We start from the raw sequence: 13614 nt of genomic DNA, 5'->3' as shown, positions 1-13614 counted from the left end.
ATATCAAGAAGCTGATTAAACAGCTTGATCATTACACAGGTGCACCTTGTGCTGGGGACATAAAAAGCCACTTTAAAATGTGCATTTTTGTCACACAACACAATGCCACAGATGTCTCAAGTTGAGGGAGCATGCAATTGGCATGCTGACAGCAGGAATGTCCACCAGAGCTGTTGCCAGAACATTTAAATGTTAATTTCTCTAACATAAGCTGCCTCCAATGTTGTTTTAGGGAATTTGGCAGCGCGTTCAACGAACCTCTCAACCGCAGACCATATGTAACCACGCTAGCTCAGGACCTCCACATAGTGGTTGGGCCTGACTGCCAAGTGTGTGGGCCTATGCACTCCCAGACTGCACCGCTGCCCAGTCATGTGAAATCCATAGATGGGGCCTAATGAATTTATTTAAATTCACAGATTTTCTTAAATTAACTGTAACTCAGTAAAATCTTTGAAATTCTTGCATGTAGCGTTTATATTTTTTTCAGTATATCACAGGAGGTTAGTGCCACCTTAATTGGGAGAACGGGTTTGTGTTAATGACTGGAGAGGAATATGTGGAACGGCATCAAATACATCAAAGATGGTTTCCAGTTCAATTTGCGCTGTTCCAGCCATTTTTATGAGCCGTTCTTCACTCATTTGCCTCCTGTGCAGTATATATCCATTTGTGATGGCTACATAGGTTACTTTTGTGAATGTGCTTTATTGGTTGTATACAGACTGCTAGACAAAATGTAATGGCTCCTGTTAAGAGACAAAGAAGTTTGTTTTCCCATGTGTAGTGCATATGGCTATGGCCATCTAAATGCATAGATGTGTGTGTGCACTATGAGTAAAGTCATTGCCTTGTTTTTCACAAAATGGCCTTTCACCATTGGTATGTTAATGTTTGGTGTTGTAAACTGAGATGATAACACACATACTTTTCTAATTGCTTGTGAAACCAGTTGCTTGAAAGTTGTGTTTATTTGACTTCGAGAATTGTTCTTGATTTTTTAAATTTTTATTATGGTTATTTTGTTTATTTTCAAGGAAAATCTATTTTCTCACAAAGGGAAGAGTTTTATTTTCAAATATACTGTCTTTTATGATGCAGTGATCGTTGATATAAACACAACATGCAACAATTTTAATGAGTTACAGTTCATAAGGAAATCAGTCAATAAAAAAAAAAAAAAATGGATTAGGCCCAAATCTATGGGTTTCACATGACTGGGAATACAGACATGCATCTGTTGGTCACAGATACAGTACCTTAAAAAGGACATGAATCAGAAAACTAGTCAGCATCTGGTGTGAACACAATTGCCTCATGCAGCAAGACAGAATTGATCAGGCTGTTGATTGTGGCCAGTGAAATGTTGTCCCAGTCCTCTTCAATGGCTGTGCGAAGTTGCTGGATATTAGCGTGAACTAGAACACGCTGTCGTACACGTTTATCCAGAGCATCCCAAACATGCTCAATGGGTGACATGTCTGGTGAGCATGCAGGCCATTGAAGAAATGGAACATTTTCAGCTTCCAGGAATTGTGACATGGGGCCATGCATTATCATGCTGAAATATGAGGTGATGGCAGCGGATGAATGGCACGACAATGGGCTTCAGGATCTCGTCACGGTATCTCTGTGCATTCACATTGCCAACAAATAAAATGCAATTGTGTTCGCTGTCCATAGCTATGCCTGCCATACCTTAAAAGTACACAGAGAGCTGACATGCATGTCATTCTCTCATGGCTCAAAGTGGAAGAGAGATTGACTTCATCATTACTTGTTTTGTAAGAGGTGTTGAAAAGCTGAATGTACCGAGCTGTCTGTTTAAAATACTTGCACACAGCTCCGACACCCATGCAAACCCCACAAGACATGCCACCAGAGGTCTCTTCACAGTCCCCAACTCCAGAACAGACTATGGGAGGCACACAGTACTACATAGAGCCATGACTACATGGAACTCTATTCCACATCAGGTAACTGATGCAGCAGTAGAATCAGATTTAAAAAGCAGGTAAAAATACACCTTATGGAACATCGGGGACTGTGAAGACACACGCATACATTGTGATATTGTTGTATGTTGGTATTGAACATTTTGTGTTGTGGATATGTGGTGGTGTGGGGATGTTATACGATGTACTGTTTTATCTTTAGCTCACTCAGTACAAACATAGTTAACCGTTTTATATTTTGTTTTATATGTAATGTGGATGCTTTGGTGTGTTTCGACCCCAGGAAGAGTAGCATCTGCTTTGGCAGCAGCTAATGGGGATCCATAATAAATACAAATACCATGACCCCACTGCCAAATGGGGCACTCTGTCCACAACGTTGACATCAACAAACCGCTCGCCCACATGACGCCATACAGAAGGTCCACGGTTGTGAGACCGGTTGGACATAGTGCTAAATTCACTAAAATTATGTTGAAGGCGGGTTATGGTAGAGAAATTAACATTCAAATCTCTGGCAACAGCTCTAGTGGACATTCCTGCAGTCAGCATGCCAATTGCACGCTCCCTCAAAACTTGAGACATCTGTAGCATTGTGTTGTGTGACAAAACATTTTAGAGGGGGCTTTTATTGTCCGCAGCACAAGATGCACCTGTGTAATGATCATGCTGTTTAATCAGCTTATTGATATGCCACACTTGTCAGGTGGATGGGATTACCTTGGCAAAGGCACAAAACTACCTTAATTTTTTGTTAAACCGGTACTGGTTACCTTCAGACAAGTCCCGTTACACTTGTAGGGGTAGTACAGCAAAACGGAGACCACCACCCCCTTTCCACAGTGAGGTCACTTTAGTTTGCAGCCCAAACGGTTCAGACGCTAAAAACAGAAGATGGCACATCGACGGTACCGACTTCAGACTAGTTCACTGGCCACTAGTGGGAGTCGTGGAGCAATTTTTTGTGACAACACCGATTTTCGGGATGTCTCATGGTCTTATTAACACCGCTGTAGCTGCATCTTTTACGGCAGATGCGGAAGTGCAACATCGGCAGATGTGGTGAATTGAGACGCATCCAATGCAAAAAAAACTACATATCTATAGCTTAAATTGATGGATTTTTTGGGGGTTTTATTATGTTACGTAGATTGACACACCAGTGCGTCATTCGACTCTGGGGGGTTAACAATTCTTTAACACTGCTCAATTTCTTATTCCTGATTTCAAAGCAGGGGTTAAGGTGTTGTTGGACATAAAAATCCCAGCTACATAAATATGTCTAAGATTCTTCTGACACCCTCCTATTTGGATTTCTCCACCACCAGCTCTGTCAAGCCTTGAGGCGATCATAGAATTTAGAATGTGTAAAACGGGCCATTCATCTGATTTATTTTGAGGCGATGCTCATCCAGCCCTTACCTCCTATAGAGTAAAGCACCAGCCCAATGCTGGACACCACCAGTACCCGATGATGGCCCGTATCTGCTATAGCCAGTCTCTTCCTACTGGAATCCACTGCTACCTTCCCAGGAAACAAAAGAAGTGATGGGGGCAGAGAATCCCTGTAAAGCTTGGTCCCCACAAGGTGGTCACTGAGCAGGACCTGGTCCCTGTAGTGTCGAAGGGAGGTGTTGGTGAAGAGCACTAGGCGCTCACGGTGGCCCTCTCCCACCAGCGAGAAGAGCAGGTTGCCCCTGGGCCCAATGAGCACCAGGGTGGGCCAACAGGTCACCTCCAGCTCATGCCACAGCCGAGCGTCTCCATCATTCACCACCGGGTGGGTGATGTTGTAGCGGAGCACAGCGCTCCGCACGTTCTGCAGCACCTTGAACAGGAGGTCAAATCCATTCCACTTAGTAAAACATTATATGGTTAATGGTATAGTTGACTTGAATTACAATATTACTTGCAGTTTCCATACACACACACAGACTTTGGACTTGTTTACCTACTTAGCTACTACCTCCAACAACTAACATTTCAATGTTATGCAAATAAGATTTTTCTACCATTCACTTTTATTGTTTTTGTTCAGTGCCAATGTTAGCAAATAGTACTTGTGACTATGCATACACACCCAGAGTGTGGATTGCAATCTGGCCTGGTCCTGTTCGAGTAGTTTCGAGGCAAGGAATTTTTAAAGTACCATGACTTAAATGGTGTTTAAACTATCCCTTTAACCTGTCTGGGCTAGGGGGAAGTATTTTCACGGCCGGATGAAAAACGTACCCAATTTAAACAGGTTACTACTCTGGCCCAGAAACTACAATATGCATATTATTAGTAGATTTGGATAGAAAACACTGAAGTTTCTAAAACTGTTTGAATGGTGTCTGTGAGTATAACAGAACTCATAGGGCAGGCAAAAACCTGAGAAAAATTCAAGCAGGAAGTGGAAAGTCTGAGAATTGTAGTTCTTTTGATTCTCTATCGAAGCTACAGTGTCTGTGGGGGACGTTGCACTTCCTAAGGCTTCCATTGGCTGTCTAAAGCCTTCAGAAAGTGGTTTGAGCATTTTCCTGTCACTGGGCAGATAATAGGAGCTCAGTTACTGAGTGGTCTGCCTGGCAACAAAGGGATTGGCTATACACGAGCACGCCGTTCCTTCTTTTTCTTCTTGAATGAATATGCTATTGTCCGGTTGGAATATTATCGCAATTTTACGTTAAAAATACCATAAAGATTGATTTTAAACAGCGTTTGACATGCTTCTAAGTACGGTAATGGAACATTTTGACTTTGTCTTTCGTTCCGCACTCGCGCGTTATGCCTTTGGATAAGTGATCTGTACGCACGAACAAAACGGCAGTATTTGTACATAAATATGGATTATTTTGAACAAAAACAACATTTCTTGTGGAAGTAGCAGTCCTGGGAGTGCATTCTGACGAAGATCAGCAAAGGTAAGAGAATATTTATAATACTAATTCTGAGTTTACATTGCCCCGAACTTGGCGGGTGTCTGAATAGCTCGCCGTGATGGCTGAGCTATGTACTCAGAATATTGAAAAATGTGCTTTCTCCGTAAAGCTATTTTAAAATCTGACACAGCGGTTGCATCCAGGAGTAGTCCATCTATAATTCTTCAAATAATTGTTGTGTATTTTGTCAACGTTTATGATGAGTATTTTTGTAAATTGATGTGCACATTCACCGGACGTTTTGGTGGGAATACATTTTCTGGACATCACGCGCCAATGTAAAATGCTGTTTTTGGATATAAATATGAACTTTATCGAACAAAACATACATGTATTGTGTAACATAATGTCCTAGGAGTGTCATCGGATGAAGATCGTCAAAGGTTAGTGCTTCATTTAGCTGTGTTTTGGGTTTTATTGACACATGTCCTTGCTTGGAAAATGGCTGTGTGATTATTTTTGTCTATGTACTCTCCTAACATAATCTAATGTTTTGCTTTAGCTGTAAAGCCATTTTGAAATCGGACAATGTGGTTAGATTAACGAGAATTGTATCTTTAAAATGGTGTAAAATAGTTGTATGTTTGAGAAAGTTGAATTATGACATTTTGTTGTTTTTGAATTTTCCGCCCTGATATTTCACTGGCTGTGTCCCGCAGGTGGGACGCTAGCGTCCCACATAGCCAATAGAAATTAATAATGGAGAAGCTGTGTTGCAATATTAATGAAGAATGTAATTAAGATCACATTTCTTAAAATAAAACATGAAAATGGCTTACCTTTTCGTTGGGGAACTTGGCAGAGTGGACACCCACGATAACAAGCCCATCTTAAAAGAGAGAAACAGATGGAGGGGAGGGAAAGAGAATGTGAAACAGGGGGAAAATAAAATCATATCAGGATTGATCATGAACAGTTATATCCCGTTCATACCCAAACAAAATCCTGCAATCTTTACCATACCATCTTCTTTATACCGCCTTTTCTTTATATCTGAAAGGTGTAGCCGGGAACCAACGCGGTACATTAAATTCCACCAACGGCTCTGAAACCCGAGCTTTAAAAACATTTCTAGGCTTTGGGACGACGCTCAATTGTGAGCCAATCACAAAGCTTCACAGAAATGCTTTTAATGCATTTATTCTCTCCTTTTAAATGCAAACTCATTAAAAAAAAAGAAACGTCCTCTCACTGTCAACTGCGTTTATTTTCAGCAAACTTAACATGTGTAAATATTTGTATGAACATAAAATTCCACAACTGAGACATAAACTGAACAACTTCCACAGACATGTGACTAACATAAATGGAATAATGTGTCCCTGAACAAAGGGGGGGGGTCAAAATCAAAAGTCAGTATCTGGTGTGGCCACCAGCTGCAATAAGTAATGCAGTGCACCAGATTAGCCAGTTCTTGCTCTGAGATGTTACCCCACTCTTCCACCAAGGCACCTGCAAGTTCCTTGACATTTCTGGGGGGGAAATGGCCCTAGCCCTCACCCTCCGATCCAACAGGTCCCAGACATGCTCAATGGGATCCTGGCTCTTCGCTGGCTATGGCAGAACACTGACATTCCTGTCTTGCAGGAAATCACGCACAGAACGAGCAGTATGGCTGGTGACATTGTCATGCTGGAGGGTCATGTCAAGATGAGCCTGCAGGAAGGGTACCACATGGGGGAGGAGGATGTCTTCCCTGTAACGCACAGCGTTGAGATTGCCTGCAATGACAACAAGCTCAGTCCGATGATGCTGTGACACACTGCCCCAGACCATGACGGACCCTCCACCTCCAAATCGATCCCGCTCCAGAGTACAGGCCTCGGTGTAACGCTCATTCCTTTGATGAAACGCGAATCCGACCATCACCCCTGGTGAGACAAAATCGCGACTCGTCAGTGAAGAGCACTTTTTGCCAGTTCTGTCTGGTCCAGCGACAGTGGATTCGTGCCCATAGGCGACGTTGTTGCCGGTGATGTCTGGTGAGGACCTGCCTTACAACAGGCCTACAAGCCCTCAGTCCAGCCTCTCTCAGCCTATTGCGGACAGTCTGAGCACTGATGGAGGGATTGTGCGTGTCCCGCAGGTGTGATGTTCAGATGTAACGATCCTGTGCAGGTGTTGTTACACGTGGTCTGCCGCTGCGAGGACGATCAGCTGTCCGTACCGTCTTCCTGTCTTTGCTGAGTTTATATAGTTCTGTCCTTGAGCTCTATTAATGTTCACTATTATGTCATATTTAGATAACTGTCTGCTGCTGCTATTAAAAAAAATTATAATCAGATGGCGAGGCCGTTAGTTAGTAAGCTATCAATGTGCATAATATCTAACAAGCGGAGAGAGGGTAGGGAAAAAAAAATAATTAAACATGGATCTGCATATTTTCTTTTACCAAAAAAAGCCAAATTTGATTTCTATACACAATAGGAAACAGAAGAGTCTAAAGGGCTCTACACAGTCTACGGATGCGGTTTGTACACTCACTGTCATTGCTGATTAAACAAATATCCTGATGTGGCTCTGAATTTAAAGGGAGAATCTGCAGTTGCTACATCCATTTTTTTTTTTTTTTACTTTTAAAATTAATGATATACAGTTTAGGTCAAATATATAGGCACCATTACATAAGGAGATGCACTGCAGTATTTAATGCAGCTGGTTGCCACACCAGATACTGACTGTTAAACTTGTTCAGTTTATGTCTCAGTTGTTGAATCTTGTTACGTTCATACAAATATTTACACATGTTAAGTTTGCTGAAAATAAACGCAGTTAACAGTGAGGACGTTTCTTTTTTTGCTGAGTTTATTTATCTTTTTTTCTTTGTATATATTTTTAATCTCATTTTCCATCTACGGAAACACATACTCTCTTGCAACCCGCCTCACCCAATGTGGTATCTGGGATCTGCTATTTTTAACACTTTAGAACAGGAACCAGACGCAAGCCAGCTAACTAGTTAGTAGTCAGTTAGCCACTGCTAGCGGTCATCTCTGTTAACTCGGACATCTGCCAGCCTCAGCCAGGTCAACTCTTGCCAGCCTGCACAGTGCGATATCAAGCCAGAGCATATCGGACTGCTTTTTCTCGACCACATCTCCGGATTCCTACCACAAGCTCTGAACCTTTCCACCGGATCATCGCAGCTAGCTAGCTGTTATCCGAGTGGTTACTCCTGGCTAACGTCTCTGTCCCGAAGCAAGCACCAGTTAGCCTGGAGCTAGCCTCGAACTAGGCCCATCTCCCGGCTAGCCGAAGAGATCCTGGGCTTCAATTACCTCATTTGCCAATTGGCCTGGTCCCTTTTCTGCCGACACGGAGCCCAGCCGATCCATCACGACTGATCTGCCGATTAAACCGTCTGAGGGGGTTTCAACAGGCTCTCCCATTGCGACGTCCCCCTGAGGGCCATCTGCTAGCCTGCTGCTAGCCCCGGCCTGCTAGCTGTCTGAATCGACGTGCCTCCAGCTCGCCTAGCTACTCACTGGACCCTATGATCACTCAGCTACACATGCCTCTCCCTAATGTCAATATGACTTGTCTATTGCTGTTTTGGTTAGTATTTTTGTCTTATTTCACTGTAGAGCCTCCAGCCCTGCTCAATATGCCTTAGCTAGCACTTATGTTCCACCCCCCACACATGCGGTGACCGCACCTGGCTTAAATGGTGACAATATCTCTCTCATCGTCACTCAATGCCTAGGATTACCTCAACTGTACTCACATCCTACCATACCCTTGTCTGTACATTACGCCTTGAATCTATTCTTCCACACCCAGAAACCTGCTCCTTTTACTCTCTGTTCTGAACCCACTAGACGACCAGTTAATTTAGCCTTTAGCCGTACTCTTATCCTACTCCTCCTCTGTTCCTCTGCTGATATAGAGGTTAACCCAGGCCCTGCAGCCCCCAGCATCACTCCCATTCTCCAGGCGCTCTCATTTGTTGACTTCTGTAACCATAAAAGCATTGGTTTCATGCATGTTAACATTAGAAGCCTCCTCCCTAAGTTTGTTTTACTCACCACTTTAGCACACTCTGCCAACCTGGATATCCTAGCCGTGTCTGAATCCTGGTTTAGGAACGCCACCAAAAATCCTGACATTTCCATCCCTAACTATAACATTTTCCGACATGATAGAACTGCCAAAGGGGGCGGAGTTGCAATCTACTGCAGAGATTGACAGAACTCTGCAGGCTTACTATCCAGGTCTGTACCCAAACAATTCGAGCTTCTACTTTTAAAAATCCACCATTCCAGAAACAAGTCTCTCACCGTTGCCGCTTGTTATAGACCCCCGTCAGCCCCCAGCTGTGCCCTGGACACCATAGGTGAATTGATCACCCCCCATCTATCTTCAGAGTTCATACTGTTAGGTGACCTAAACTGGGACATGCTTAACACCTCGGCCATCCTACAATCTAAGCAAGATGCTCTCAATCTCACACAAATTATCAAGGAACCTAACAGGTACAACCCTAAATCCGTAACCATGGGCACCCTCTTAGATATTATACAGACCAACTTGCCCTCTAAATACACCTCTGCTGTCTTCAACCAGGATCTCAGTGATCACTGCCTCATTGCCTGCGTGTGTAATGGGTCCGCGGTCAAACGACCACCCCTCATTACTGTCAAACGCTCCCTAAAACACTTCAGCGAGCAGGCCTTTCTAATCGACATGGCCCGGATATCCTGGAAGGATATTGACCTCCTCCCGTCAGTAGAGGATGCCTGGTTGCTCTTCAAAAGTGCTTTCCTCTCCATTTTAAATAAGCATGCCCCATTCTAAAAATGTATAGCCAGGAACAGATATAACCCCTGGTTCACCCCAGACTTGACTGCTCTTGACCAGCACAAAAACATCCTGTGGCGTTCTGCATTAGCATCGAATAGCCCCCGCAATATGCAACTTTTCAGGGAAGTCAGGATTCAGGAACCAATATACTCAGTCAGTTTGAAAAAGTTAACCTTAGCTTTCCTAACAGAAATTTGCTTCCTGTGCAATAATGCCAAATAGTTTTGGGACACGGTAAAGTCCATGGAGAATAAGAGCACCTCCTCCCAGCTGCCCACTGCACGGAGGATAGGAAACACTGTCACCACCGATAAATCTACAATAATCAATCATTTTTTTAAATCATTTTATTTTACCACTTTTTTCTCCCCAATTTCGTGGTATCCAATTGGTAGTAGTTACAGTCGTCTCATCGCTGCAACTCCAGTACGGACTCGGGAGAGGTGAAGGTCGAGAGCCATGCGTCCTTCGAAACACAACTTAACCTAGCCGCATTGCTTCTTGACACAATGCACATCCAACCCGGAAGCCAGCCGCACCAATGAGTCGGAGGAAACACCGTACACCTGCCGACCTAGTCAGCGCCCGCCACAGGAGTCACTAGTGCGCGATGAGACAAGGATATCGCTGCCGGCCAAACCCTCCCTAACCCGGACGACGCTGGGCCAATTGTGCATTGCCCCATGGACCTCCCGGTTGCGGCCGGCTGCGACAGAGCCTGGGCTCGAACCCAGAATCTCTGGTGGCACAGCTAGCACTGCGATGCCTTACACCACTGCGCCACCCGGGAGGCCTGATAATCGATCATTTCAATAAGCATTTTCGACAGCTGGCCAAGCTTTCCACCTGGCTACCCCTACCCTGGCCAACAATTTAGCACCACCTGCAGCAACTTGTCCAAATCCCCCCACTTCTCCTTCACCCAAATCCAGACAGCTGATGTTCTGAAAGAACTTCAAAATCTGGATCCCTACAGATCACCGACCATTTCGAATCCCACCGTACCTTCTCCACTATATGCAATCTGGTTTCCGAGCTGGTCATGGATGCACCTCAGCCACGCTCGAGGTCCTAAACGATATCATAACCGCCATCGATAAAAGACAGTACTGTGCAGCCGTCTTCGACCTGGCCCAGGCTTTCAACTATCAATCACCGCATTCTTATCGGCAGACTCAATAGCATTGGCATCTCAAATGACTGTCTCGCCTGGTTCACCAACTACTTCTCAGATAGAGTTCACTGTGTCAAATTGGAGGGCCTATTGTGCGGACGTCTGGCAGTCTCTTTGGGGGTGCCACAGGGTTATATTCTCGGGCCGACTCTTCTCTGTATATATCAATGATGTCGCTCTTGCTGCTGGTGATTCTCTGATCCACCTCTACACAGACGACACCATTCTGTATACATCTGGCCCTTCTTTGGACACTGTGCTAACAAACCTCCAAACGAGCTTCAACGCCATACAACACGCCTCCAACTGCTTTTAAATGCTAGTAAAACTAAGTGCATGCTCATTAACCGATTGCTGCCCGCACCCTCCCGTTCTGTCCTAGAATATGTGGACAACTACATATACCTAGGTGTCTGGTTAGACTGTAAACTCTCCTTCCAGACTCACATTAAGCATCTCCAATCCAAAATTAAATCTAGAATTGGCTTCCTATTTCGCAACAAAGCCTCCTTCACTCATGCCGCCAAACATACCCTTGTAAAACTGACTATCCTACCGATCCTTGACAATGTCATTTACAAAATAGCCCCCAACACTCTACTCAGCAAACTGAATGTAGTCTATCACAGGGCCATCCATTTTATCACCAGAGCACCATATACTACCCACCACTGTGACCTGTATGCTCTCGTTGGCTGGCCCTCACTACATACCCTTCACCAAACCCACTGGCTCCAGGTCATCTATAAGTCTTTGCTAGGCAAAGCCCCGCCTTATCTCAGCTCACTGGTCACCATAGCAACACCCACCTATAGCACGCGCTCCAGTAGGTATATGTCACTGGTCCTCCCCAAAGCCAACACTTCCTTTGGCCGCCTTTCCATCCAGTTCACTGCTGCCAATGACTGGAACGGATTGCAAAAATCTCTGAACCTGGAGTCTTACATCTCCCTCTCTAACTTTAAGCATCAGCTGTCAGAGCAGCTTACCGATCACTGTACCTGTACACAGCCAATCTGTAAAATAGCACACCTGACTACCTCATCCCCATATTATTACTTACCCTTTTTCACCCCAGTATCTCTACTTGCACATCATCATCTGCACATCTATCACTCCAGTATTAATGATACATTTTTATTATTTTCGCCTCTATGGCCTATTTATTGCCTTCCTCCCTACATTTTCACACACTGTACATAGATTTTTCTATTTTTCTTTTCTGTTATTGACTGTACGTTTGTTTATATGTAACTGTGTTGTTTTTGTCACACTGCTTTGCTTTAGCTTGGCATGGTCGCAGTTGTAAATGAGAACTTGTTCTCCACTGGCCTACCTGTTTAAATAAAAGGTGAAATAAAAAATACAAGTTAAGAAACTTCGGTATGGCAATTTTTTGCCTTAGCTATTGCAGGCCTATGAAGGCAGTGAAACCAGCGCTCCAACTGTCTCCGACAGTTGAACTTGAGGAATAATGTTTTAGGCCTACCAGAGTTGCTCCTTTAATCCTTTAGTCCTAATAATGATCGAAAATGTATGAATTAGCCTCCTTCTGTACACCTATATCTGTATCTGCAACGATAAAGAAATGTCAGTGTCGGGAACATGGCGCCGGCATTCTTTCTCTCGGTCTTTCTAGGCCGGGCTAGGCCTAAGCTTCCATTCCGTTATTGACATTTTTTGGATATTAATATCATACAGTGGACATCTACAGGCCTATATGCATGCAATGCCCCAATGCATTTGTGTTCAAATCTCCGACAGCTGAACCGTGAGGTGGACAATTGTTTGAAGAAAGTAAAAACCAATTAAACAATAGGCTATGAAGTTTTAAATATGCAACACATCGAAACAAAACAAATAGTTTTTGGGGTAATTTGTTAAAGGCAGTTTAAGGACACGTAATTGTGGATAATTTGGCCAACATTGCTTGTGTATTGATGGCGCTGACACCGCCCAGTAGAAGGTCTCTTTCTACTCTCGGATCCGAACGGGTCTGTTTTTCCACTGGCCTTTTTGGAACGGGTCTGACTGTCCTCGGGTCCATTTGGAACATGTCCCCGTTTTGTGAAAATCTATTTATGCATATAGGGTCGGGTTTAAAAGCCATGGATCCATTTCGGACCGCTGCCCTGTATATACACGTCACTCATTGCTTTAAGGTATAGGTCTTCACGGGTCCAAAAATTGAAGACCTCTAGCTTGAAGCAATGAGTGACGTATTTGAAGGCCAGCGGTGCATTTGGAACCCACTACCCAACCCCTCCCCATTTTTCAGCTGGTTGTTCATAACAGCACCGTTTCTGTTTAATTGAACATTGCATTACCTTTTTTATTTTCTAACTTAACGCATCTCTGGTGACGTTCTTACTCAAATGTATTTAAATAAAATGGTGAAACCATTCAAATATTATTTACCCCTGCAAAAATAAACGGAACAACAAACTGGTTCATATCAGGCTGGTGTGTTATTTAGCAATAAACACTATAACCTGTAGCTCAACTGACGCAGCTTCGCGGATGTAAATAAATAGGCTAAAGCATGCCCATCTGTATTTGTGCTAATCATTAGCAAGATCATGACTCTTTCATCATGGGGGAACATCCTATTCCCACTTATCTCCCCCAAATGAATGAACTGCTACTATGTTACACAAAAAAATATGGTATAAGAAAACCTTTTACTCATCAAGAAACAGTCCATACAAAACACCAGCACCTGGTTTCCCTTCCATATTGAAATCAAGAAGACAAATTGGTA

At 43.7% G+C, this 13614-nt stretch overlaps 1 protein-coding gene across 1 annotated transcript in view; it reads right to left on the bottom strand.

Moving 5' to 3' along the window:
• nhlrc2 (NHL repeat containing 2) overlaps nt 1-13614 on the bottom strand; it is a 72428-nt gene that overhangs the window by 54007 nt on the left and 4807 nt on the right. Inside the window, exons 3-4 of the mRNA XM_014157076.3 lie at nt 5659-5708; nt 3378-3783 (exon numbers count right to left, since the gene is read on the bottom strand). Coding sequence (XP_014012551.2) covers nt 3378-3783; nt 5659-5708 — 456 coding nt within the window. The remainder of the gene's footprint in view (nt 1-3377; nt 3784-5658; nt 5709-13614) is intronic.

The sequence above is a fragment of the Salmo salar genome, chromosome 19, assembly GCF_965601325.2.
Source record: "Salmo salar chromosome 19, fSalSal1, whole genome shotgun sequence".
Classification (NCBI taxonomy): Eukaryota; Metazoa; Chordata; class Actinopteri; order Salmoniformes; family Salmonidae; genus Salmo; species Salmo salar.
The sequence above is the reverse complement of the archived record's forward strand: the minus strand, read 5'-3'. Positions and strand labels throughout refer to the sequence as shown.